This window comes from Brachypodium distachyon, chromosome 3, assembly GCF_000005505.3.
Source record: "Brachypodium distachyon strain Bd21 chromosome 3, Brachypodium_distachyon_v3.0, whole genome shotgun sequence".
Lineage (NCBI taxonomy): Eukaryota > Viridiplantae > Streptophyta > Magnoliopsida > Poales > Poaceae > Brachypodium > Brachypodium distachyon.
In genome coordinates, this window is record NC_016133.3 from 59,363,099 (window position 1) to 59,389,113 (window position 26,015).

At 45.0% G+C, this 26,015-nt stretch overlaps 5 protein-coding genes across 6 annotated transcripts; 3 read left to right on the forward strand and 2 right to left on the reverse strand.

The window, feature by feature from the left end:
• Positions 1-57: 57 nt before the first annotated feature.
• LOC100833585 (outer envelope pore protein 21, chloroplastic) lies at positions 58-1,680 on the reverse strand. The gene is made up of 4 exons (XM_003570685.4): positions 1,491-1,680; positions 1,152-1,418; positions 914-1,012; positions 58-360 (listed from the first exon to the last, which is right to left on the reverse strand). The coding sequence occupies exons 1-4, from the start codon at positions 1,608-1,610 to the stop codon at positions 271-273; spliced, it is 576 nt and encodes a 191-aa protein (XP_003570733.2). The 5' UTR covers positions 1,611-1,680; the 3' UTR covers positions 58-270.
• Positions 1,681-2,397: 717 nt separating this feature from the next.
• LOC100823277 (callose synthase 3) lies at positions 2,398-16,648 on the forward strand. 2 transcript variants are annotated; one of them, XM_024461034.1, is made up of 43 exons: positions 2,398-2,638; positions 2,767-3,088; positions 3,395-3,495; positions 3,739-3,863; positions 3,955-4,048; positions 4,194-4,304; positions 4,417-4,533; positions 4,654-4,746; positions 4,845-4,936; positions 5,060-5,186; positions 6,089-6,226; positions 6,304-6,380; positions 6,471-6,570; positions 6,807-6,929; positions 7,055-7,169; positions 7,651-7,985; positions 8,065-8,117; positions 8,200-8,260; positions 8,818-8,899; positions 9,028-9,077; positions 9,156-9,242; positions 9,424-9,552; positions 9,677-9,780; positions 9,866-9,950; positions 10,031-10,188; positions 10,271-10,394; positions 10,466-10,563; positions 11,208-11,337; positions 11,447-11,598; positions 11,811-11,920; positions 12,024-12,149; positions 12,270-12,338; positions 12,428-12,602; positions 12,819-12,963; positions 13,578-13,697; positions 13,770-13,888; positions 13,983-14,066; positions 14,198-14,310; positions 14,385-14,614; positions 14,697-15,491; positions 15,595-15,645; positions 15,765-15,950; positions 16,055-16,648. In XM_024461034.1, the coding sequence occupies exons 2-43, from the start codon at positions 2,854-2,856 to the stop codon at positions 16,301-16,303; spliced, it is 5,868 nt and encodes a 1,955-aa protein (XP_024316802.1). In that variant the 5' UTR covers positions 2,398-2,638; positions 2,767-2,853; the 3' UTR covers positions 16,304-16,648. The 2 variants fall into 2 exon arrangements, with proteins under 2 accessions (XP_024316802.1, XP_014756391.1); XM_014900905.2 differs by having other exon boundaries at positions 2,398-3,088.
• A 409-nt stretch (positions 16,649-17,057) lies between these two features.
• On the forward strand, positions 17,058-19,124 carry LOC100834716. Its single transcript, XM_010237891.3, has one exon. It carries the CDS (start codon positions 17,307-17,309, stop codon positions 18,702-18,704), a length of 1,398 nt encoding a protein of 465 aa, XP_010236193.1. The 5' UTR covers positions 17,058-17,306; the 3' UTR covers positions 18,705-19,124.
• Positions 19,125-19,433: 309 nt separating this feature from the next.
• On the forward strand, positions 19,434-22,212 carry LOC100835022 (metal tolerance protein C2). Its single transcript, XM_003570688.4, has 9 exons — positions 19,434-19,918; positions 20,022-20,061; positions 20,486-20,562; positions 20,987-21,075; positions 21,192-21,261; positions 21,346-21,384; positions 21,471-21,621; positions 21,718-21,807; positions 21,906-22,212. The coding sequence occupies exons 1-9, from the start codon at positions 19,518-19,520 to the stop codon at positions 22,005-22,007; spliced, it is 1,059 nt and encodes a 352-aa protein (XP_003570736.1). The 5' UTR covers positions 19,434-19,517; the 3' UTR covers positions 22,008-22,212.
• Positions 22,213-22,292: 80 nt separating this feature from the next.
• LOC100835332 (U-box domain-containing protein 44) lies at positions 22,293-25,805 on the reverse strand. The gene is made up of 4 exons (XM_003570689.4): positions 25,494-25,805; positions 24,719-25,280; positions 24,280-24,589; positions 22,293-24,093 (listed from the first exon to the last, which is right to left on the reverse strand). The coding sequence occupies exons 2-4, from the start codon at positions 25,256-25,258 to the stop codon at positions 22,469-22,471; spliced, it is 2,475 nt and encodes an 824-aa protein (XP_003570737.1). The 5' UTR covers positions 25,259-25,280; positions 25,494-25,805; the 3' UTR covers positions 22,293-22,468.
• Between the last annotated feature and the right edge of the window lie 210 nt (positions 25,806-26,015).

The window sequence follows — 26,015 nt, forward strand, 5'->3', positions numbered from 1 at the left end:
AAGAGAGGTCCGTCAAACAGTGCCAAAAACATGCCGCTTCGAGTGCTCTGCTTCTCCAATCTGAAGGAAGAATCATAAATTTCCAGGCTCCATCCATCAATAAACAATGTCAGGTTTCTACTTCTACTTACAGTTTTCTCCCATAAAACTGGTGCATGCCATCTTTCGAGAGCACTGAAAGCACTGTTGAAAAGGAAAGACAGAGAGTACAACTAACTAAAGGGACTAATTGATCGTCAGAAAAGTCCCCTCCGCAAGCAAATAGCTTCCTCAGGAGAACATGTCGAATCTGACATCCCATTTCCCATCCATGTACCCGTTCAGAGTCCAATTGTTTTCCCTCACCTGGAAATACGGCATCTGCAATCACACAGTTTTTAAAAAGCTAATTAGAGTACAACCGCGTCGATAGATAAAGATCAATGAATAAACGGTTTCTTCAGCATGTATATGTGATAACTCACTGGTGAGAAACAATGTCCAATGCTTTCTGAAGTTTTAAAAAATAAACATGATAAGGAGAAACTGGTCCACAATTTAGCATGTATACAGATGAATAGTTCAGTGCTGTTGAGAGAGTTTTTTGGCACACGACTTATAGTAATTCGGATGAATAGTTTAGTGCCGTCAGTTTGTTGGTACTCGACTTGCAATAATTCAGACAGAAGCAGTGATATTAGTTGGACAAAAGAGAACCCCAACAGCAGATAGAGGAACACATGTTGCATGAACAATTCACCATCGAATACCATCCGTCAGTACGGAAAAATATAAGTGAAGCATAATATGCCATGGTGCATAAATAAAGATGGCTGTCGGAAGACGAGCAGCTGCCCAATTTTGTGATGTGGCGGGCAATTGTACAGGGCGTACATACATAGTGAAGACCAACTTGGTGCTAACAGAAATATACCTTGCGGTCGAACTCATAGCCTGCTTTGATCCTGACATCCTGGCCTCTCCTGAAGTCGAGTATGGTCCAAACCAGTTCGACCGCTCCACTCTTCCTCTTCTGCAAGAAGAGATGTCAAAGATGTTCAGTTATACCACAACATGGTCTGATGGTCTAGAGCAAAATGCAGGTTCATTCATTTCAGGGGTACATTTGTTCTTTAAGAGCACAAGTAATGTGAGTGTGTGTATGTACAGACAGGGTTGAAGTGGCTGTCGGCGAGGATGCGTCCCTTGACGTTGATCCCGAGGAGGCAGTCGGAGGTGAAGGAGACGGCCTTCTTCCCGCGGAGGATGTACGCCATGTCGCTGCAGCTGGACTCCTGCCCCCTCCGCGGAGGGTGTAGGCCATGTCGTTCGAGCTGGACCCCTGCGCCGACGTTGGCGGACAGCTGCGGGAAGAAGTGCCTCGCGAGGAGCGCCAGGTAGGTCGGTTTGCCCCTGACGGTGTCCACCTCCGCGTGTCCCTGTTTGGTCCGGCGTGGTGGTGGTCAGGGGAAGGAAGAGGTAGAAGGAGGAAGGGATGATGAGATTAGTGCCTGGAGGAGCGCGTTGGAGGCGAGGAGGGGGAACTTCTGCTTGGCGTGGATGCGGAGGCCGGCGTTGGAGGCCGTGTTGCTGGTGGCGCCGCGCAGCCGCAGGGAGGTCTCCATCACCATCCTCACGATTCAGGCCAACGGCCGGGGATAGGGTTCTTCTCTTGTCTTGTCAGTGATTTGGGAGGACGACAGCTCCAGCTTTCTTTGTTCTTGTTGGGCCTTTATCTTCTTCACTGTGACCCCCGTGTGGGTTTGCCGGAGCCCATTTGGCCCGGAAAATTCTGTTCTAGACTGGGCCGGTTCGCCTGCCTCTGAACTGAAGGGAAAAAAAACTGAATTTGCTGATTTCATTCAAAGTGACGTCTTGAATTATTATTTTTTAACACGGGAAAACTAACTTTGATTGCTTAATTTGGCCACCTGTTTCTTGTGTGCAGCTATCTGGGAAGGAAACGGATCGAATCGATGAGTGGATGAGCACCGAAAGAAAGAAAGAAAGAAACAACTTTTGTCGATGCCTCTTTTCGCCCGGCTTTTTATTTTATACCATCTCTCCGAGCTTTACGCCACCGGCACCAATTCATCGTCGCATGCTGCTTAATCATATCACCGTTACGATTCCTGCCAAAACGACTTTTTTTCATTCAAAAGGTCTATGCTTTTTCTTCTTCGTCTAAAGGATGTATTGCAGCAAAAAAAAATTGCTATTTTTTATGTTAGAATAAAGAAAGGTAGAATTGACAAACTCGAGCTAGGAAGCACACATGCTCCAACTTGGATTAAAACATCCGAATCTTCCAAAATCTAGAGTACAAAGTCAGTTTGGACTGTATTGTATTTGTCTAAAATCCACAGTACAGTAGAAAGTCAGTAGTCAGTTGAGCACCGATTTGTGTTTGGTTTCTTGCTCGTCTTCGTCTCCGTATCAAAAGAAGCGAACAAATATCCAACAGCTCGCTCGCTCGCCCGTCTCTCTCCTCTGCTTTGCCCCCTTTTCTAGTTTCTCCTCCTCTGCTTTTGCTTCGAGCTCAAACACTGCTCTGCTTCTGGTGCTCTGCTGCACCCAACCTTCACCAGCAAATTCAAACCGATCTAGGGTTTGGTTTGGTTTCCTTCCATTCCAATCTTCCTGCACCGGACGGCATCCGGTAAAGCCAATCCAATCCATTTTAACCCGGCTCCGTCCACCGCTTCCTTTTTTCCATTCATCGCAATTCTTCTTCTTCTTCTTCTTCTTCTTCTTCTTCTTCTTCTTCATCTTCTTCCTGGGGTTCAGTTCGGTGCAGCTTTGCTTGGTTGGTTCCTCTCCCGGATGTGATGAGCAGGTAAAGAGCTGGTTGTAGCAGGACTCTGACCGGCGCGGATGGCGTCGTCCTCCGGGAGGCGGATGGGCCCCGGCGGGGAGGGCCCCCCCTCATCCGCCTCGCCGGCCTCGGGAGGCCCCGCCGGCAGGAGGATCCTCCGCACGCAGACCGCCGGCAACCTCGGCGAGTCCAGCTTCGACAGCGAGGTGGTGCCCTCCTCGCTCGTCGAGATCGCGCCCATCCTCCGTGTCGCCAACGAGGTCGAGGCCAGCAACCCGCGCGTAGCATACCTATGTACGTCTTTCTCCCTTCTTCCTTCCTACATTCATTCACTCATTCTTTCTTTTCTTAACTGCTACCAAGGGCAGAGTGATTGCTTACTATACTACTACTACTACTTTCCTAGACTGTATACTGTTCTATTCTATTCTGTTTGACAAAGATCTTACTGTCAGTCAGAACGTGATGGCGTTGTTAATAATTTATTTTTGGAGCGAGCTTAATTCCCTAGCTAAACACGGGGACACTATGGATATGGACTACTTTACTGCTTGTTTTCTTGACATACTCACCCGCATGATGCCGGATGTCTCGTGCCAGGTCGCTTCTACGCTTTCGAGAAGGCCCATCGCCTCGACCCAACATCCAGCGGCCGAGGTGTTCGTCAGTTCAAAACCGCACTCCTGCAGAGGCTAGAAAGGGTACCTACATACATATGCCATCATCATCAGAATCATCTTCATATACGCAACACGTGCATTATGTTTACATTCCTTATGTACTATTATTCGATATGTCCTGTTATAGCTTTTAAATCATAGAGATATATGCATGCTGTTCTACCTGACAAGGACAATTAATTGCACATCCATGCAAGTACCATATTAAATGAAAACTATGTTTTCCCCAAACATGCTTGACTTTCTAACAACCTGCCTCCCCAGGAAAACGACCCCACATTGAAGGGAAGGGTTAAGCAGAGTGATGCTCGAGAAATGCAGAGTTTCTATCAGCACTACTACAAGAAGTACATCCAAGCACTTCAGAATGCCGCTGATAAAGCTGACCGGTGAGCACCTTTTTTTTTTGTGTGTGCCCACATGCTGCTGACTCATTTACCCCTTGCCTAACACCTGCTCTTCTTTTTTCTAATTGCTCAGTGCTCAACTCACAAAGGCATATCAAACCGCAGCTGTCTTGTTTGAGGTTTTAAAAGCCGTTAACGTTTCACAAAAAATTGAAGTTGATCAAGCGGTAAACTCTAGTAGCCTTATTTCCTCGTTGCTTATACAGATGATTCTAACTTGTTCAATATTGTAGATATTTCTTGCTTGTCACACTGCGATTAAATATCTATGAAAACAATTTTTTCTTTACTTCATCGCTGCAATATTTGCAGATTTTGGAAACACACAACCAAGTGGAGGAAAAGAAAAAGTTGTATCTTCCTTACAATATCCTCCCGCTTGACCCTGATAGTGCTAATCAGGCTATTATGCAATATCCTGAGGTTTTCATCCTTCCTAATTTCCATGCCGAGTTTACTAAGAGCTTATCATACTTTGACAATGTGTCGCGATGATTGCAGCATGGCTTATACTGTTTTTCATCATTGTATGTAGATCCAAGCTGCTTTTCACGCTCTTCGTAATACAAGGGGTTTGCCATGGCCCAAGGAACATGAAAAGAAATCTGACGCGGATCTTCTTGATTGGCTTCAGGCTATGTTTGGTTTTCAGGTTATTACATCTCGATGACTATTGACCTTTTGTTTCTCTATCCGACATACATATCTGCGTCAATAATTTTGTTTCTGAGCTATGAGTACATGCTCTCTAACTACAACAATCACTCCACAGACAGATAGTGTATCCAACCAAAGAGAACATCTCATACTATTGCTTGCCAACATGCATATAAGGCAGATTTCCAAACCTGATCAACAATCAAAGGTATTGATTTTCCCAATGTACACATGCTTGAGGTGCATGGACATGGATCCTCGTGTTATGATGCCATTCACTCATTTCCTTTCCGGTAATATTTTCAGTTAGATGATGGTGCGCTGGATAAAGTAATGAAGAAACTATTTAAAAACTACAAGAGATGGTGCAAGTACCTTGGCCGCAAAAGCAGCTTACGGTATGATGGTCAATCTTTAATGGAGAATGTAGATGTTAGTCATGGTTATGTGATTTAACCTAGGGCTGCAATTATAAATTCTTCTCAGTCCCTTGGTTGACTAGTTGATCATTGTCTTTCTAGGCTACCGACTATTCAACAGGAAGTACAGCAGCGTAAGCTTCTCTATATGGGCCTTTATCTGCTCATATGGGGTGAGGCGGCCAACTTGAGATTTATGCCAGAGTGTCTTTGCTACATCTATCATCATGTATGGTCAATTCCTTTCTTGTTCATCAAATTAAATAGATGATCTATTTACTGAGCTAGCAAACTGGGTCTTGACTGTTGACTCTTAAAGGAGTTCAAGGTCCTAATCTGAGTCTTTTGTTACGACGAAATTGATGCATAATTTTATCTTATCTGACCTCGACCTGCACGAATCTGTTGACATCCTCTAAGGAGCCACATTCTGTTCACTTCCATGGTACAGGGAAGCATACGTTGGATGGGATTTATCTTAGGCATGAGAACGGATCTGCAATTTTTTTAATGGAACATCAATGGCCCCTCTCCAATTAGGACCTGGATTCAGTGACGTAACTTCACCTGACTTTGGGTGGCTGACATGTGGGCCAACGGGTCGTGGGACCCACATGTCAGCCACCCAAAGTCAGGTGAAGTAACTTCACTGAATCCTTCTCCCTCCAATTAAACCCTAGTGTACCTACATAGTATGTCAGTACAACATTAGGTAAAGGGTGGTTTCTACAAGCCTGAAAAGTAGCCAAGTCTGTTGAGGCGAAAAGGCCTTGATAATTTGGCTGTATGATGTGATGCATGTTCTAAGCACTGCAGCATCAAACAGAAATGAAGAAAGTTCTGAAACGTATTAGTGCCCCCTATTAATATTTTAGACCACTCTAAATGGGTGGTCAAATATTGAGGTTAATATTTGCATGCCTGAAAAGTTATCCATACCATTAATGATATTGATGTCCTTTCATATTTTGTTCACCTTTAGCAATTGTGAAGTTGTGTTGATGGATTTGCTAGGTAAAAAGTGTTTCTTTATCAAGGCTCCTTGTTGGTAATGACTTGTGATTGATTTATTTAGGTCATTGAGATGATCATTAGAAAGTGATGGTAGTTTTTTTTTTGGTTCCGTTGCAGATGGCTTTTGAATTGTATGGTATGTTGGCTGGAAATGTGAGCCCAACAACCGGTGAAAATGTTAAACCAGCATATGGTGGCGCTGTAGAAGCCTTCTTGAAGAAAGTTGTGACTCCAATATACAAAATAATAGAGATGGTACAGTTTCTTTATTTCCATTGTTATGTTTCAGTTTCAAGCACAGTCAACTTATATCCTTTCGGATTCTTATGTAGGAAGCTGAAAGGAGCAAGACCATAAAATCAAAACACTCGCATTGGAGAAATTATGATGATCTAAATGAGTACTTTTGGTAAGTACATCCTAATTTGTTATTTTTCCTTGCAATTTTCTGAGCCAGTTTTTGTAGGAAATCCATGCAGTTATTTCTACATTGCTTCAGGTCAAGAGATTGTTTCCGATTAGGGTGGCCTATGAGAGCCGATGCTGATTTTTTCAAGACTCCAAACTTTTCTCTTGCTCCTCGTGATCAGATGAATGAAGTAAGTTCATTGTGTGATGAATGAAGGCAGGGGTAGATATGTTTATTTTTGGCATCATAAATTAGAAGATTTTGCTGAGTTATGTGTTTCTATTCTATAGTCTAGCATAGGTAAAAAAAACTTATGTAGTTAAAAAGGTTTATAGATTGCCATGTAGCGAAGCCAAATAAAATTTGCAGTTTATTTCTTCATTCATGCAGTCTCTCTTGGTATTGACATTTCTTGTTCTGGTCCAGGAGAACAGACCAGCTGGTAGTGACCACTGGATGGGAAAAGTCAACTTTGTCGAGATACGGTCATTTTGGCACATCTTCCGTAGCTTCGACAGGATGTGGAGTTTCTTAATTATATCTTTACAGGTTAATTGTGATTTTCCACCTCTTTGTGGCTCGCCTTTTCTCGGTTACACTTTTTGATGCTTTCTATGTCCTTATTCTCGTGTGTCCTGAGAATTGTTTTTATGTTGCTTTTCTCTTTCACTCAGGCCATGGTTATAATTGCTTGGAATGGTGGCACACCAAGTGATATCTTTGATGCAGGAGTATTGAAACAAGTTTTGAGCATATTTATAACTGCTGCAGTACTGAAACTGGGTCAAGGTATGGTGGTCATATGATCCTCCCAACTTCCCTATATTATTGCATGCACGTTAGTTCTTTTTTTTTGCAAGATGTCTTTGTTATGTGCGCATCACATTGTTTATCAAATAACAAAGCCACCTGGTCAGCTTGATAGGTACACTTCGTATTGATTTTGATAGGTTCAGATTATCTTCTCCGTTTACCCTGAACCTATATGACCACAATTAACTTAAGTTCTGAACCGCAGGAGCTCTGATCTACAGGCAGTGGTATCACAGCCAAAATGTATTAATTATATGGTCTATATTCTGTATTGATGCTAAAAAAAACTTCTGTCCAGCTTACTTTTCCTCAATAATATGATTTTGAGAAACATAATATTTACTCTTTTAGCGTAAAATTAGAGGAGCATGGTGATTTTTTATGATGCAAAGTTCTTTTGTAGACACTAAACATTGTTTATCATCGGTTAGGTTTTAATATGTCTATTTTGATGCAGCAATTCTGGACATTGTCTTGAGCTGGAAAGCAAGAAAAGGCATGCCTCTTGTTGTTAAACTGCGGTACATCTTAAAATTACTATCAGCTGCTGCATGGGTGGTAGTTTTACCAGTAACTTACGCATACACCTTGGAGAATCCTACCGGTCTTGCTAGAACAATCAAAAGTTGGCTCGGTGATGGCCGGAAGCAGCCATCATTATACATCTTGGCTGTTGCGGTATATTTGGCACCAAATATGCTGGCGGCCACGATGTTTCTTTTTCCTGTCCTGAGGAGAGCTCTGGAGAGGTCAAACCTTAAAGTCATAACATTTATGATGTGGTGGTCGCAGGTAATTTTTCGCTGGCAGTTTCATTCAAGTTGTTGATTCTTGGTACCTTGTTTATGCTAAGATGCAAAACATTCTACAGCCTCGCTTATTTGTTGGTAGAGGAATGCATGAAGGCGCATTCTCCCTTTTCAAGTATGTTTGCTCATCTAAGCATCTGTTGTTGTTTACCAATTACCATTGCATATTCTCCTTCTGAGCATTATTGTCCTTCTAGGTATACGATGTTCTGGGTCCTTCTTTTGGCCACAAAACTGATAGTGAGCTTCTATGTGGAGGTATTATTTGTAACTAATCTTATCATCTTTTTTCCAGACAAGATATTTGAGTATACTTCTGCATTCTTTGGGTGGAAGGAATATCTGAGATGTTTTGTTTAATTTCATAGATCTAAGGTTGACTCCATAAGTGATAAATAAAGGAGATTTCCATAACTAGGATTAAACATGCCACACATTACACATATATATTTGAAAGAGAAAATTGTTCTGTAGTAGACCTTCCATAAATGACATAATTAGTTCAAATCTTTTATGGATGTCCAACATAGTCTTAAATAAGTGAATGAATGTATACTATGCCCTGAATGCCCATACATGAGTCAAGTCTATTCATGTGTATAATTTCTCATCAAAGTATTCTATATGGCTGCTAGCCATTCAATAGAAGTTTCATTAAAATCTTGTGGGGGTAAGAACAGAAACCTATCATTCCCATTACTTATAGGTGGACTCTTGCTGGTAAAAGGTTACTGAGTAAATTTCCATAACTGCTTACTCTTTTTTATTAACACATCAAAGTTGGTTCCTTATCTTTTCATGCACCTGGTTTGCAGATCAAGCCACTTGTGCAACCAACAAAAGATATAATGAAGCAGCCAATAACAACATTTGAGTGGCATGAGTTTTTTCCACATGGTATCTCTCTCTCTCTCTCGTTTCAGACTTGTGTGGGTTCTCACATGGTTTCTCCCTTCAAATGGTGATCTTCCTAAATAAAATCTGTATTTTGAACATATTCTTATTTTTGGTTTTATTATGTGCAGCCAAGAACAACATCGGTGTTGTTATTGCACTTTGGGCTCCTATCATTCTTGTATGCTTTCTGCCCTCTTTATTTTTTAGAACAGAAGAAGTTTTTCCTATTTTGACTTCCCTCTGTTTAATGGTTCAGGTCTATTTCATGGATACCCAGATTTGGTATGCAATTTTCTCAACGTTAGTTGGTGGTATATATGGGGCATGTCGTCGTCTTGGTGAGGTAAAGCTGACCAATATTACACTACGTTGTTCAGTAGACTCATAGGGCTGGGTCAGTATGTGAAGCTGTTTTTTTGTTAATACCTTTCCGGACTTCCATGTTTTTGGTGAACCTTGCTTGTTTGACTCCTTGGGAGAAAAAAAAACTTACAACTTTACTGTTGCTGGTTTCATTAAATCAGATACGCACCTTAGGAATGCTCAGATCTCGGTTCGAATCTTTGCCTAAGGCTTTCAACGATCGCTTGATTCCCAATGACTCAAACAAGAGGAGAGGACTTCGCTCTGCTTTCTCCAGTAAATCTTCTCAGGTGTGGATTTCATGACTTGCACCTCTGATTTGAGACCAAATTAGGTGTAGATCCTTGCCACGGGAGCATATTTATGTCTTACTTTCCTTTTATCTTCTCATCTGACATGCTTAAGTTGCTTCAGAAACCTGAGGATGACAAAGAAAAAGAAAAAATAGCTGCAAAATTTGCTCAGATTTGGAATCTAATTATTACTAGCTTCCGTGCTGAGGACTTGATAGATAACAGGTGTGGCATCTGATATCTACCCTTGCATATGGACTACCTTTGTTTATATTCTTGCCAAACTGTTGTTTATTGTCTTTTTGGTCAGGGAGAAGGACTTGTTACTTGTTCCATACTGCAAAGATCGTGAAATGGATATAATCCAATGGCCACCATTCCTGCTTGCTAGCAAGGTAGATATTCTCATTTAACTCCTGCTTGTTATTTGGTGAAATGATACATTGTTTCATTTTCTTTTATTGACTCATTTCAGATCCCAATAGCGTTGGATATGGCAGCAGACAGTGGAGGAAAAGATCGTGATCTAAAGAAAAGGATGAAGTCAGATCCATATTTTACTTATGCTATCAAGGAATGCTATGCGTCATTCAAAAACATCATAAACACTTTAGTGGTTGGTCGGGAGAGACTGTATGTTCCACATTCTCATTCTTAAATGTACTTCAATTTTTGATTCTTCTATTCTGAACAAACTCCATGATGTGTATTTCAGTTTCATAGAAAAGATTTTTAAAGTGGTGGACGATCATATAGAACAAGACATTCTAATAAAGGAGCTGCACATGAGCAACCTTCCTACACTGAGCAAGAAATTTATTGAGTTGCTTGATATACTGGTATAGAAAGTCATCATAATTCGGGTCATGTTGAATGTGTATACCACCTAATTTTGATTCCTTACATGCAGCAAAAGAATAACAAAGAAGACCAGGGTCAGGTCATCATTTTGTTCCAGGATATGCTCGAAGTGGTTACAAGGGATATAATGGATGACCAACTCAGTGGGTGAGAGACCTAGTTATTATTCTACTATATAGACTGGCAGAGTGGTGTTTTTTTCAATAGAGAGAGTACAAGGCATTGCGCACACCACATGCGCGTGTGGGTGCACATAGGCATGCACGCGCACAAGTGGGCGTGCATGCGCCACCCTACACAGGCTAGGAAATTTTTGGAAGCTAACACCATGTTAATCCTAAGAATCGGGTCCAGATGGGTGGGAACGGACACCCTTGCTTCCAGGGCCAGGCCACAAGCCCATTAGCACAGAGTGCCCTTAGTGACTAGAGTTCGCTGTCTATGCAATATATTTTCTTTCCTAATTATGGTGAGCCCCCTACATGATTTCTTTCACTTACGGTAAACCAATGGATGGAAATTGGAACATGTAATGGTTATTATTTCTCATATAAATCAAATGGTTATGGCTCTGTGAGAATTTGTAGTCATTTGACATTAATACGTTGCCTTAAAATAGGTGGGCTCAGTTTCTTTATGTGCATAGGTAGCAATCTTGCATGGTATTTTCAAGTGTCGAAAAGATAAAGCTATCAGCAACATTTTGCACTGATTTCTTTGAATCACGTGGATTCTTACTTATTTTATGTGTTTTCTTTCGTACCCTAAGTGTATTGCTATTTCTCGATCAGGCTACTAGAAACGGTACACGGTGGAAATAGCAGAAGACACGAAGGAATCACACCACTTGATCAACAGGATCAGTTGTTCACTAAAGCTATTGAGTTTCCTGTAAAGGAATCACATGCCTGGACAGAAAAGGTTATATTTCAGACTTTTTTTGTATTTATATTTGTTTGAAGCCACATGTTTGAATATTTGATAATGAAGCCAACTTTCTAAGATTGGTGGGCATGTTCTTGTGTTTCAGATAAAAAGGCTCTACCTGTTGCTCACAGTGAAGGAATCTGCCATGGATGTTCCTACAAACCTGGATGCTAGAAGGCGGATATCTTTCTTTGCCAATTCTCTTTTTATGGAGATGCCACGGGCTCCAAAAGTGCGGCACATGCTGCCATTCTCGTAAGTTTTTGTTGCCCGCTAATATTTATGATGCATTGTACTATTCTTGATTCATTGCATAGTGAATCTGGATTAGCTTCATTGTGTGTTTTACTTGCACACACACGGTGAGTCAGATCATGTCTCATGTAGTGCTGTACTGCTGAATAATAATGATATTCTAATGAGCAGTTTGCTTGTTGCTTCTTTACTGGACAACTTGTGTATCACAGTGTCTTGACTCCTTATTACAAAGAAGGCGTTCTTTTCTCTTCACAAGCACTAGAGGACCAGAACGAGGATGGGGTTTCTGTCCTTTTCTACCTGCAAAAAATCTACCCAGGTACATTCATGAATGTGAAAAAGATATCCCAATCTATATGTCCTAGTAATATATTCCAGTCCTCTGAACATCAAAGTCATGTTTTCCTCTCCTCTCCTTGCAGATGAATGGAAAAATTTTCTTGAAAGGGTGGAGTGCAAGACCGAAGAGGAACTCCGTGAGACTGAACAATCGGGAGATGAGCTTCGCCTTTGGGCATCTTATAGGGGCCAAACTTTGACAAGAACTGGTATCCCTCTTTGCGTCTTCTGTCATAGGCACTATACTTTCTCTCAAAGAAACTTTTTGTGCATGGTTTCGTGTTTGGTAGTTTTTCTTTTACTTTAATAACTTTTGTACAATGTCACAGTAAGAGGGATGATGTACTACAGACAAGCTTTGGTGCTTCAGTCTTTTCTTGATATGGCCAGAGAGGAGGGTATTTCTACATGACTTAGCCTTTTTCCTGATTCTGTGATTCTTGATGCCTTATGGTGTATTATTAACCAATTTACCTGCTTTCCTCAGATCTTATGGAAGGCTTCAGAGCTGCTGACATACTATCTGATGAATCACCATTGCTGACTCAATGCAAAGCTATAGCTGACATGAAGTTTACCTACGTTGTATCATGCCAGCAATACGGTATCCAGAAACGTTCTGGTGATCAGCGTGCACAGGATATTCTGAGACTGATGACAACGTAAGTTTGTATTCAAGATTGAAGCTCTGCAGAGGATATTATATAGAAGTCCTTGCCCAATCCTTCCATAACGCCACTGTTTTCCCATGAAATCCCATTAAATATTTTTCATCTTTATTTTTGTCAATATTAATCAATGCAATACATTCTATTTATATAGTGGTATTTGAACAATGCACTTCATCAATAATTGAAAAGAAAAAATTTACCTGTCAGTTATCCATCACTTCGAGTTGCCTATATTGATGAAGTCGAGGAGACAAGTACAGAGCGAAGCAAGAAGATAGAGAAGGTTTACTACTCAGCATTGGTGAAGGCAGCAGTAACCAAGCCTGACGATCCTGGTCAGAAACTCGATCAGGTACCCTGAAATGGCTTTTCATTCAATGTTGATTATGCCTATCACAATTAAGATCTTCTAAAAAGTTCCAACTTACCACTTAGGAGGTAAGAGGGTTAGACAAATCTAAACCGTTGATTAGAACGGTAGATAGAGTCATTTTCTTTTACATGCACAACATTTACATGCCCTAGCCAGTTATACACATGCATCTCATGTGCTCACAAAAGGAAAGAGAGAGTTGGGCAGGCATGGCATTAGTGATAGTCTGTTGGTCCGCAATACCCAGATGTTTATTACAGACTTGCATCCAAACATAATTTTGTTTCTACTTTTGGATCCTAGAGATCTCATGGCATGTCGCATGCGATATAACTACCTATATGTTAGGTAGCTGAAGGTGCATTGAAGGAATTAACCATGGGGCAATGTTTGTAAAAAAGAATATAGTATGCAGAAGAAATGTTCTATCATGGTTTCTTTCTTTCTAATTTCTATGGTATTTAATTAGAACTCTTCAAGCGTTCATAGAGACACAATAGTACCTATTTGGAACAGGTGCATTTTCTGATCCCAGTGGTGCAGATTGATATAATCATATTAACGTATTTATATTGCACCATTTGCTGTGTTAGGACATATACAGGATAAAGCTTCCAGGTAATGCAATGTTAGGTGAAGGAAAACCAGAAAATCAGAACCATGCGATAATTTTTACTCGAGGTGAAGGCCTACAAACTATTGACATGAATCAGGTATGCATGATTGGTGCTTCTTGTTGTGCTAGGATTTTTGGGCCGTTTAGTTATGCCGTGGCGCAATAACAGGAACATTATATGGAGGAGACCTTGAAAATGAGAAATCTACTGCAAGAGTTTACGAAGAAACATGATGGTGTGAGGTATCCATCTATACTTGGTGTAAGAGAACACATATTCACTGGCAGGTATTGCTGATTGTCCCCTCACCCTTATTTGTGATTTTTTTTGTCACTACTTACTTGGATAAATTACTCTATAATCACATGATCGCTTTTGCAGCGTTTCTTCGCTTGCATGGTTCATGTCAAACCAAGAGACGAGTTTTGTGACTATTGGGCAACGTGTACTTGCCAATCCTTTAAGGTAATTCATCATACTATGGATATACAACTTAATCGCAATATAATCCACATCATTCATTGTTTTAACTTCCATTTACTCAATTTTCTTTGTGCCCGTTTGTGATTGCTTTTCCTGAACATTGCTGTATACAGAGTTCGATTTCATTATGGACATCCTGATATCTTTGATCGACTTTTCCACCTCACAAGGGGTGGTGTAAGCAAAGCATCTAAGATTATCAATCTAAGCGAGGACATATTTGCTGGTATGCTATCACCTGTCTGCAATTGCTGTTTGGTCCTTGGAATTCTTATGCTAACACCTGTCCCTCTATGACAGGATTCAATTCCACATTGCGTGAAGGAAATGTTACACATCATGAATACATGCAAGTTGGCAAGGGAAGAGATGTTGGGCTCAATCAAATTTCACTATTTGAGGCGAAAATTGCATATGGTAATGGGGAACAAACACTGAGCCGTGACGTCTACCGACTTGGACACCGTTTTGATTTTTTCAGAATGTTGTCCTGCTATTACACTACTATTGGCTTTTACTTCAGCACAATGGTACTGGCTTTGCCTTGCAGTTTTCAACTTTCTGAGTTGTTGGTGAATCCTAACCTTTGTAGTCTTTCTGTTCCCTTTCCAGATTACGGTATGGACTGTATATGTATTCCTCTATGGCCGTTTGTATCTTGTCCTCAGTGGCCTTGATAAAGGTCTAACCACTGGAAAACGGTTTAGACACAATGATCCTCTCCAGGTTGCTCTTGCTTCACAGTCTTTTGTGCAGCTTGGGTTCTTGATGGCACTGCCTATGATGATGGAAATTGGTCTAGAGAGAGGATTCAGAACTGCATTGAGTGACTTTATACTTATGCAGCTTCAGTTAGCCTCTGTCTTCTTCACATTCTCTCTTGGGACGAAAACTCACTACTATGGGAAGACGCTGCTCCATGGAGGAGCTGAGTATAGAGCTACCGGACGTGGATTTGTGGTGTTCCATGCAAAATTCGCAGAGAACTACCGGCTGTACTCACGGAGCCATTTTGTCAAGGGCATTGAATTGATGATTTTGCTTATCGTGTATGAAATCTTCGGGCAGTCTTATCGAGGAGCAATCGCATACATATTCATCACGTTTTCCATGTGGTTTATGGTTGTCACCTGGCTTTTTGCACCTTTCCTCTTTAACCCTTCTGGTTTTGAGTGGCAGAAGATTGTTGATGACTGGACTGATTGGAATAAGTGGATCAGCAACCGTGGGGGTATTGGTGTATCGACAGAGAAAAGTTGGGAGTCATGGTGGGAGAAAGAGCACGAACCTCTTAAGTATTCTGGAAAGCGTGGCACTGTTCTCGAAATAGTACTCGCGGCGCGCTTCTTTATCTACCAATATGGTCTTGTTTACCATTTGAACATAATACACACGAAGAGCGTGCTGGTAATTTTCTCATGTCATTTAATATTACTCGGATCTTATTTATTATGAACTTGTATTTTACAAGCTGTTAACACACTAAAACGCTGTTTAATGCTTTTTCTAGGTTTATTGCTTGTCATGGGTTGTTATCTTTCTAATTTTGGCCGTAATGAAGGTAAGCACTACTGCTCATTTTTATCTGAGTCTTTAATTTTGATGCCCACGAGTAACATTGATTGTGCATGTAGCTGCGTTACTTGGCATCCCTAACTGTTAGCTCCCTCCCTTTTATAGGCTGTATCAGTTGGGAGACGGAAATTCAGTGCCGAATTCCAACTAGTGTTCCGGCTGATCAAGGGGCTGATATTCATAACATTCATCTCCATCATCATAATCTTGATTGCGATCCCCCACATGACAGTTCAAGACATATTTGTCTGCATACTTGCCTTCATGCCGACCGGATGGGGCTTGCTCTTGGTAAGCGGTGGTTTCTTCTTTCCTGTTCTCCGATACTACATGATTGAGTGTGAATCTACAGCTGCAACCACTGTGGTCTCAATACATGTACTGGTTTGTTGCAGGTGGCGCAAGCTCTCAAGCCAGCAATCGTGAAGCTTCAGCTGTGGGGTTCGATCAGGGCGCTGGCACGAGGCTACGAGATCATCATGGGGCTTCTCTTGTTCACCCCCATCGCGTTCCTGGCGTGGTTCCCGTTCGTGTCGGAGTTCCAGACGAGGATGCTCTTCAACCAGGCATTCAGCAGAGGCCTGCAGATCTCGAGGATCCTCGGCGGGCACAAGAAGGACCGGGCGGCGCGCAACAAGGAGTAATAGATAGTCAGATGTCTGCTGGGGTTGTGGTTTATATACCAGTATCAACAACCCTGGTTGTTTTGTACTATGTTTGTATATTGTCTGGGCTGTAGCTGTTGTAGAAAAGGAACGGGATGGGATTGATTGCTGTGTAGAGCATATTGCATTGGCTCGAGTGCTGATTTGTAGGAATAGTAATCTGGAAAAGATTAGAGAAGGTAGCCTAATCTGATGAGTTAAATGTATGTATAACACATGGATCCAGTGACTTTGTGTCGAATATCCAATGCCATGTTGAGTTGAAGGGTGGAGATGCTCTGTACTAATCTTTGACAGAAACATAAGGCTTATTACAAGGACGAATTCCTCTTGCTGCAGCTTGAACCTGAAATTGGGAAAGCTTTTTCGGTGAAAAACATGAATCCGTTGTGTGAACATCAGTAGGAAACTTTATCTGATAAAAAATATATTCAATTGGTGGCCCCATTTCCTATCACGAACCATTAAACATTTTAAGAAACTAAGATGGTGATGACGTTTGTTGCAAATAAGTGGCCCTAATATCAGTGATTTCTTTTAGTCTACAGCGAGTAGCGTAATCTGTTTGATCCTTAGCAATGCAGTAATCACAGTCCAAATTTCGTTATGGCGATGAGTATAGCTGCTGGTAAACAGATGGCGTGTTGCTGGAAAAGGCAGGGAATGGAATGATGCCAAATCTGGGCCGTCCATCCTCTCAACGGGGTTATATAAATTGGCTCTCTTCTCCTCTCCTCTCCTCTCCTCACACTTTACTTCCTCAAAAATCCCCAAGTCGAAAGAGAAACAAATCAGAACGAAACTAATCTTCTTCTTCTTGCTCTTGTGATTCCTTGGTTAATCGCGATCCGGCGCGGCCGCCAATCCTCTTTTTCTCTGCTCTGAATCCCAATTCACTAGGGTCTGCTGGTGTTGGAAGCTCGCTAGGGTTAGGGTTTGCGTACGCGAATCGAATCAACAAATCCCCTCTCCGCCGCCTGCCATGGATCCCAGCCAGATGATGCCCCGGAGCTTCCCCATGTGGGCGCCGCCGCCGCCCGCGCCCTCCGACGCCATGCCTCCGCCGCAGCTGCCTTTCCTCCCTCTCCCTCCGCCCAACCGCGGCTGGAAGCGCAAGAACCCCAACAACAACAACGCGTACCAGCCCCCCGCCATCGGCGACCTCCAGGTGCAGAACCGCGCCAAGGCTCGCCGCTGGTTCAAGAACCCCAACAACCCCAACTCCAACAACAATCCCAACAACCGCAAGTACTTCTTCCGCAAGCCCAAAGCCGCCGCCCCGCGCAACACCACCTCCTTCATCATCCGCGCCAAGCGCGCCGGCGGCATTGCCTCGCTCGTCTCCCCCTGCCCCGTCACGCCCGCCGTGCTCCCCACCCCCGTCATCTCCCCCTCCCGCGAGGGTCTCTCTGACATGGCGCAGGAGCAGTGGGGCGTCGACGGGTACGGCTCCATGAAGGGACTCATCCGCCTCCGCAGCTCCCCGCAGCCGCCCAACGCTGCCAACGGCTCTGATGATGAGGTTGAGGAGAATTCCAGTGGCAGTGATGTTGAGGAGCATGTTGAGGTGGAGAGGCGGCTTGACCATGATCTTAGCCGCTTCGAGATGGTATACCCTGGGAGGGGTGAGGAAGCTGGGGGCTATTTGCTTGAGGATGATGATGAGTATGACCAGGATGTGCATGTGGCGCGGCTCGAGGAGGAAAACCTCACCTTGAAGGAGAGGCTCTTCTTGATGGAGCAGGAGGTGGGCGACATGAGGCGCCGTCTGGAGGCGATTGAGGCTCGGTTTTCAGGGGCTGGTGGCGGTGGTAGTGGTGAGAATGTGGTCGTCGAGGCTCCGGAGAATGGCACTGAGAGGGCTAATGCTGTCGGTGTTGCTGACGATGCTGTTGAGGTGGCTTTGGAGAATGGCACTGAGAGGGCTAATGCTGTTGATGTTGCTGACAGTGCAGTTGAGGGGGCATTGGAGAATGGCATTGGGAGGGCTAATGTTGTTGATGTTGCTGACAATGCAGTTGAGGGGGCATTGGACAATGGCACGGAGAAGGGTGATACTGATGGTGACAATGCAGTTGAGGAGGCTTTGAAGAATGGCTTGGAGAGTGCTGTTGGTGCTGACGACGTAGTTGAGGAGGGTCTGAAGAATGACACCGAGATGGGTGATGCTGACAAGACAGTTGAGCAGGCTTCAGAGAATGGCACGGGGAGGTTTGATGCTGCCTCAGGTGCTGATAATGCAGTTGAGGAGTCTCTGGAGAATGACATGGGGAGTGCTGCTGTAGAGCCAGAGAAGAGCTGCAACGATTCAGAGAAGAATGCAGAGATGATTGATGCTGGGAGCGGCGAGGACAATGGTGAAGAGAGGAAGCAGGCCTGAGGCCGGGGCAATGGACCGATGGAAGGGCGGATGGTTAGTGGAATGAAAAGGCGGTTGTTACTGTACATACTTTGTCGATGACGCCATGCAACGTGATCTGGTTTTTGCGGACCGACATGTTGCGCAACATGTGGCGCCGACAATGTAATCTGTTTCCTGGAGACTATTGGAGTTAGTTCCCTATATTCTGTTGCTCAAGTGTTTAGCTGCTTGTGGTGGTAAAAGTGGTAGATACAGAGGAAGATGAGAGTTGATGAATCTGTTATGTTAAGATGATGATTTTGTTATTCTTACTGTATCCAGTGTTGCTGTCGCATCTTGTTAGTTTCTATCATGTCTTTTATGTGAGTTGTGAGTTGCGAATTGTGACAGACATATATACTCCATGCATCTAGTTGAAAAACAGAGATGTTTGTATTACTGCTAGCAAGCACGTTAGGCTGAACCATATGATGGGAAAGATGAACATCTGATCTGATGGAACCTTCCTTCCTTGTTTTTCTTTTCTTTTTCTCTTTTAGAACAACGATCTGTCTTTAGTATTCAGCTTGCACAAGGCAGTAGCAGAGCGGATTTTTTTTTTGAGAGGAGTAGCAGAGCGGATGAGTCGAGTGAGGTAAAACGAATAACAGAGCAACCTTAACAGGCTGCTGTTGTCAGATTAACGGGCTGCTGTTGGGCCGCGTGGCCTGTATACTAGAAATCTAGTGAAGTCTTAAGCCTAGCCCTAGTCGTCGTCTCGTCCCCAGCAAAGCCATTTTTCTTCTTGCTCTCGTCTCGTCTCCAACTCCAAGCACGGCGGGGTAGGTGATAATGGCGGATCCCAAGCCGTGGAACCCCAACTACGGCGTCGTCGGCAGCGGGGACCGCCGCCTCGCCTACTCCCGTCAGCTCTCCATCTCTTCTCCTCTCGCGCCCACGCCCCGCCTCGCGCGCTCCGACTCCTCCATCTCCATGCCCTCCACCCTCCTCCAAGGAGGCCCCGCGAGCATCCGATCCCGATGGCTCGCCACCCGCCACATGCGGCGCCTCGCGCTCCTCCTCGCCCTCAACGTCGCCTACTCCGCAGTCGAGTTCTCCATCGGCCTGCTCACCGGACGCATAGGCCTCGTCTCCGACGCTTTCCATTTGACCTTTGGCTGCGGCCTGCTCACCTTCTCCCTGTTTGCCATGGCTGCCTCTCGGACCAAGCCCGATTCTATCTACACCTACGGGTACTGTGCTATTCTCTGCTCTGCTTTTTTAGTTTGCCTAGTGGATGGATGAACCATATATGTGTTTCAATTCAATTCATACCTCTCCTTTCCTGTTCTACAGGTACAAAAGATTGGAGGTCCTGGCTGCCTTTACAAATGCCGTAAGTTTCGCTACCTGCCCCTCTAGCCTTAACAATCTACTTGTACAAGCAAATCGTGCAGCGATACCCTCTAGAAATGCTGTGCCAAATCCTACTTTCATGTTTTATCAACATAACTATCCTCTTGTCTTAGACGCCTTAAATTGTTTTCTCCATAGCATGCAGATACCATATACTCCCTAGAAACAATAGATGCACAAATACTTTGGTAGCAGCGCACTGACCTTTCCAATGATGCAGAAAAACAAAAGCAAGATTTTGTTTCAAGAGAAAACTGGAGCAGCCTGTCGATTGCTTACATATTAACTGACCCTTTGCAGCACTTCTTTTTTCATTGTTTTCGACTTAGGTGCACACTTCCTGGCCTTTTTGTTTTGTTGTGCGAACATTTTGACCACCTCCTCATGGCTCTTTATGTAGACAGCTGTTCCTGCTTTTCCTGTCTTTCTCCTTGGCTGTTGAAGCACTGCATGCATTTATGCAGGATGAGTCTGAGCACAAGTAAGCGCCATTTAATTTATATATGTTGACAGATGACTCCATCCTAATTATTTTTATGTTGGTTGTCGGATGTGTTGAGAGACTAGCCAATACCATGATCTGATGTGAAACTGGTCATATTTGTTTGTTCATGCCATAATCTGAATTATGTTGTAGTAGTGTGATATGAGTTTTGTTGATCCAGTTCATCATTTTGAATTGTGTTCTGAACAGAAATTATCATATTGATCAATGTTCTTAAAGAAACACTGCATCTACAATTTTTAGTTCACAGTGCAGTCGACAATCTGTCCTCCTTTGATAACCTCTTACATTATTTGCCTGAGAGAATTGTTTGGTGATATTTTATTAACATGCATGTACAGCATTTTTTCCTTGTTCATAGCCGATAAATCTTAACAGTCGGTTATGCTAATACTTTCAGGCATTACCTCATTGTTTCTGCTGTGACAAACCTTTTGGTCAATTTACTTGGTGTTTGGTTCTTTCGGAGCTATGCTCGTGTTAGCATAGGTATGCGAGCAATCAATGCCTGGCGGAAATGCCAGGGTATATACATATTTCCCTACCAAGTATCAGAACCGAAGCTTAGACTAATCAGTGAACGCATTGTTTTCTGTGAGTGTCAGTTTACAGGAAAGCAGAGGATATGAATCATCACTCCATCTGTTTGCATGTTCTGGCAGATTCAGTACGGAGGTACAAACATACCCTAGAATATTTTAGTGTCTTTGTCTTGCTCCCCATTTGTCTGAATTAACATTTGGTATCTCTGTCACACAGTGCAGGCTTGATACTAGCTTCTTGGTTTCTTTCATTGGGGTAAATCCTTTTTGAGAATTTTCCGGTGCACTTTTCTCATACCCTGGTGTCTTTTGGCTGAACAATTGTTCTATATTACTGTTTAGGGTTGAGAATGCTGAGGTGTTGTGCTTGGGAATTGTCTCGGTGGCAGTGTTCATGCTTGTTTTGCCTCTGTTCAAAGCCAGTGGCAATATCCTGCTTCAAATTGCACCTGGCAACGTAGCACCTTCTGCTTTCATCAAGTGCGGCAGACAGGTAAACATGGTTTGCATATCCATTTCATTTTAGCAAGTTCGAGACCATGGATTGCGTCGTGACACACATACACCTTGCATGTCTATTATTCTCCAGATTACTGCTCACGAGGACGTCTCTGAGGTATGCCAGGGTCGATTCTGGGAGCTTGTACCTGGTCATGCTGTCGGTTGTCTGTCCATTCGGGTAAGACGATGATATTTGACGACTAATGAATGGAAAACTTGTTGATTGCAGTGGGGAATGATGACATAAACTGATGGTTTGTGTTTGTGTGCATATAGGTGAAGAATGGTGGTGACAATGATGACTCGGTGCTTAAATATGTGCATGGATTGTACGAGGATCTGGGAATACAAGAGCTGACCATCCAAACTGAAGATTGATTCCTAGCTAGACGCAGATATGTTGCTTTCCTTGCCTAGTGCTGTAGATTCATAGGTTCTAGGGAGTATTAGAATAGACCAACAGCAGGTTGAAATTCTTGGAGCTCAGCTGATACGAATCCTTTATTTGTATCCAGTTGTGTTAGCTACTAGCTGCTGCGAAAAATATATATGAAAAATGCAATTACAGGTTTGTTTTTCCCGCTGGATTGAATTGAGAAAAGTTTTCTGAAAATTCTGTCATGAAATCACTCACAGATCATTATTCATCAGGACAAGTAAAGCTTGCTCGTGCATCAGATGAATGAATCAATCAAGCTAATTACATTGTTATATACATACAACCCCAGTGTGGATGGATCTATCACTTGTTTTGTCTACATTACAGACAATACATACACAAAAAAAGAAGGAAAGAAAGAACGGAATGGGGTATGGTATAAAACGAAGAAGAAAGAGTATCATGATGGTCGTCGTGGTTGTCCTTGATTGTGGAAGGCGCTGGAGAAGTTGGGGATCCTGTCGAGGTGCCTGAGGGCGCGCTCGGCGGTGTGCCTGGTGCGGGGGTCACCGTTCCGGTAAGCCTCCACCAGCGCCGACGCCACCGTCTGGTCGGCGGCCACCTCAGCAGCAATGTCTTCCACCCGGAGGATCCTCTCCACCAGCCACACCGCCCTCCTCCTCAATGCCTCCGTTCGGTTCTCCACCAGGATCTCCACCACCGGCCGGAGCCCCTCTGCCTCCCCTAGCACCACCACCCCTTCCTCCTCCCCGTCCCCCACCAGCGTCGACACCGCCGCCAGCGCCGCCTCCACCACCTCTGGGTTCAGGTGGTCTAGGCACGCCACCAGCCGCTCCACCGTCTTTCCCTTCCCGTCCACGATGCAGAAGCTCTCCCTCAGTGAGCAGTACCCACCGTGCACCCGGCACACGCCCTCGACACTCCCTGCCTTTGTTGCTGCTGCCCCGCCACCACCCAAGCACGGGCACCACAGAAAACTACCGCCTGCTGCCTTTGGCGGCGGGTCCGGCATCACTGTCAGGTTCTTCGTCTCTAGGGAGAGCTTCTCCAGCGCCAGCGCCGCGTAGAGCTGCACTGTGTCCTGCTGCCCGTTCACCTGCAGCAACTCCACCAGCAGCGGCGCCAGCCCGACCTCCCTCGCCAGCTCCACGTACTCCTCCTCTGTCGCCACCGCGCAGGCCAGCCTGTACATCACCTTCACCATGCCCTCTGTCAGCGGCGCAACGTACCGGTTCCCGCGGATGGCGCCCCGCCGGACCTCCGCCAGCTTCGAGCTCACCATCCTGAACGCCCCAAGCTCAAACAGCTGCCGCGTCAGCTTCGTGTCGCTCTCTGGGAGGTCGCCCAGCAGGCCCACCGCTGCGGCCTGCTCCTCTGTCACGCCTCCGCCACCGCTGTCTGAGACCACCCGGAGCAAGCTGCTCAGGTGGCCGCCCACGGCGTCTGCCAGCTCGGCGCCCATGTACGGCGACACGTTCCGCAGCAGCTTGAGCGATTCCACCCGGATCTCCCGGTGTGCCGCCTCCAGGAACTGGATCAGGCTGATGGTCGCGCCGGAGCTCCTGATCGCCGACACCACGTCGGGCGCCGTGGCATCCGAGCTGGTGAGTCCGACCAGCACGTTGAGGAGCTTGCACTCCACAGCGGGGCCTGTGTTGCTGATCAGGTGGAGCAGGCTGTGCACCACGTCCTCCGACAGCAGTGTCTGCCCGGCATCGTCCAGCGGAATGGATCTGAAGCTGGCGCCGGAGGCCACGAGGTTGGCGAGGATGGTGGCCGACACCTCCTTGAGCCTCATGGGGAAGTGGCTGCTGGCACCGACGGAGAAGAGGTCCTTGACCAGCGGGGGAAGGATGCCTGCTTGCAGCAGTATCTTGGCGCTCGTCTCGTTGGATGACATCTCCCTCAGTGCTTTCAGCGTCGCCTCCCTCGCCGGCAGCCCACCCGTCTTGATGATGCTAACCAGCAACTCCCCGACCTGCTCCGCCACCACCACCTTCACGTCGTGAGCCAATGCGAGCTCACCCAGGTACTCTGCCATGGTAACCTGCACCTCAGGCTCGCCTGCATCCATTTTTCAACAAATATGCATAAGGATCTATAGATAGCTCTTTCAAATTAACATGCAGTTTGAATGAGTAGTACTCAAATGGTTCATGTTTTTATCTCCAAACTTCCTAGCTAGTTTGATGAAAACAGCAAAAGGACTAGCTAGCTAGGTTGGAAGCAAGATTGAATTCAGATTATTACCTTGAAGGAGCTTGGTTAGGAGAGGCTGCAGCCTGCCATTTTCAGCCATCTGCTTGATGTTGGTGTCATACCTCTCCAAATTCCTCAGCGTCATCTCTGCTTTCTCCACGGCGATCGTGTTCTCCGACTTGCTGCTCCCCATTCCAACCAGCAGGAGTATAGCCCCATACACCGCGCCGATCCTCTCGCACACAGGCTCATACTCTGAGAGCTCATACAGCAAGGACACCGCGAGCTCCCTCTCCTGGATATGCTCGTTTGACAGGAACTTTATAATCGTGCGCACAGTGTCGCCTTTCCCCAACTCTTCCTGCAGAAATTACCAGCCCAAACATGCATACTCATATGGTTCACTTGTTTTGATCAGTGTGAACTAGGAAAAGTTTGGATCGACACGCACGGGGAGGAAGGAAGACGGAGCTAGGATTATTGATCAAACCTTGTTTTGATCATTGTCTTCGACAACGGCGCGAAGCACCTGCAGAGACTTGAGCCGGACCCTCCTGCTGCTGCTCTTGAGCATGTCGGCGATCATCGGTATGATGCCCTGTTCGCGGACCAGGTTCTTCTTGGCACCGCTCCTCTGGCATATCTGCGAGATATACACCAGGGCACGCAGGGTTTCATCCTCCTCGCCGGACTCAGGGTGCATGCCGAGAGCGTTGCAGGCTTTCTCGAGGTCCTTCTCTTCATTCCTGGCCCTCCACTCGTCGATGACGTTGCGCAGGGCGATGCTGGGGGTGATGGCGGTGCTGCGGAGCTCTGTCTGCGTGAGTGGGCAGGTGGCCCTCCTGCCATTGTCCCTGCACTCCTTGAACCATTTGAGGATGGCCTCGCGCTCGAAGGTCTGGCCTGTCTCGATGGTGACCGGGTCCTGCATCACCTGCCTGGTGAGAGGGCACATGAAGGCCTCGAACGCCGCCTCCTGGTAACCCTCGTTCGATTGCTCCTCCAGCTCGCCGTCTGAATTATGAGCCATCTTGCTTCTCTTGAACACAAGTCTGATCCATACATAAATTAACCAACTCAATTCAATTCAATTCAATTTGGACATACATACATGCATATCAGCATATGGTAAGAGTTAGACCATATTGGCAGCATGGATACAGGCATACAGGATACAGCAGCAGCAGCATATATGTTGAGCAGAAACAAGAAGGAAACAAAGAGAGGATTGAAATCAAAGTGGAGAAGGGATCAAATGAAGAAACCTGAAAAGGAAGGGATCCGAGCTGGATCTGCACGGGCGCCTGCCTGCCTGAAATGAAATCACACGAGGAAGAAGAGGGGGCGGCGGCTCCCCGCAGCGCAGCGCCGGAGCAGTTAATGGAAGAGAGGACGGGGAGGAGGGGCAGCCACGGCGGCTCGGTGCGACGGCGACGAAGACGAAGACTTGCCCTTGTTACGACAAACGAATTAGTAGTAGGATTTGGGAGAGAGTCGTAAGCTGATGACAGGCAGCAGCGAGAAATTTCATACTCCAACTTGATTTCTTTATTTATTCCGTCAATCACTCCAGGACAGCGAAGCAAAGCAATTGTGTTTCTATGCTAGGGGTCAATGTCTCACTGACATGCTGGGACCCGCCGGTTAGAGGTAGTAGGTGGCCTTTACTCTCTTCAAGCCTCTCAACCAGAAATCTCCACAAGTATGCTATAAAACTAATCCAGTTGGTATGGATGATGTGTAGAGCTCAATTAGTCCATGCAGCATTTAGGATTGAGTCTCTGTTG

Bases quoted from the DNA above. Each gene is read 5' to 3' on its own strand.
- LOC100833585 (XM_003570685.4), bottom strand. From the start codon at position 1,610: ATGGTGATGGAGACCTCCCTGCGGCTGCGCGGCGCCACCAGCAACACG. The intron at 1,013-1,151 runs GTCTGTACATAC...CTCTTCTTGCAG, and splicing joins CCGACAGCCACTTCAACCCT to AAGAGGAAGAGTGGAGCGGT. The intron at 361-913 runs GTATATTTCTGT...GTGTGATTGCAG, and splicing joins GCTATGAGTTCGACCGCAAG to ATGCCGTATTTCCAGGTGAG.
- LOC100823277 (XM_014900905.2), top strand. From the start codon at position 2,854: ATGGCGTCGTCCTCCGGGAGGCGGATGGGCCCCGGCGGGGAGGGCCCC. The intron at 3,496-3,738 runs GTACCTACATAC...CTGCCTCCCCAG, and splicing joins TCCTGCAGAGGCTAGAAAGG to GAAAACGACCCCACATTGAA. The intron at 7,986-8,064 runs GTAATTTTTCGC...AACATTCTACAG, and splicing joins TTATGATGTGGTGGTCGCAG to CCTCGCTTATTTGTTGGTAG.
- LOC100834716 (XM_010237891.3), top strand. From the start codon at position 17,307: ATGGATCCCAGCCAGATGATGCCCCGGAGCTTCCCCATGTGGGCGCCG.
- LOC100835022 (XM_003570688.4), top strand. From the start codon at position 19,518: ATGGCGGATCCCAAGCCGTGGAACCCCAACTACGGCGTCGTCGGCAGC. The intron at 20,563-20,986 runs GTAAGCGCCATT...TAATACTTTCAG, and splicing joins CAGGATGAGTCTGAGCACAA to GCATTACCTCATTGTTTCTG. The intron at 21,808-21,905 runs GTAAGACGATGA...GTGTGCATATAG, and splicing joins TCGGTTGTCTGTCCATTCGG to GTGAAGAATGGTGGTGACAA.
- LOC100835332 (XM_003570689.4), bottom strand. From the start codon at position 25,258: ATGGCTCATAATTCAGACGGCGAGCTGGAGGAGCAATCGAACGAGGGT. The intron at 24,590-24,718 runs GTTTGATCAATA...TAATTTCTGCAG, and splicing joins AAGACAATGATCAAAACAAG to GAAGAGTTGGGGAAAGGCGA. The intron at 24,094-24,279 runs GTAATAATCTGA...AAATGGATGCAG, and splicing joins CCTAACCAAGCTCCTTCAAG to GCGAGCCTGAGGTGCAGGTT.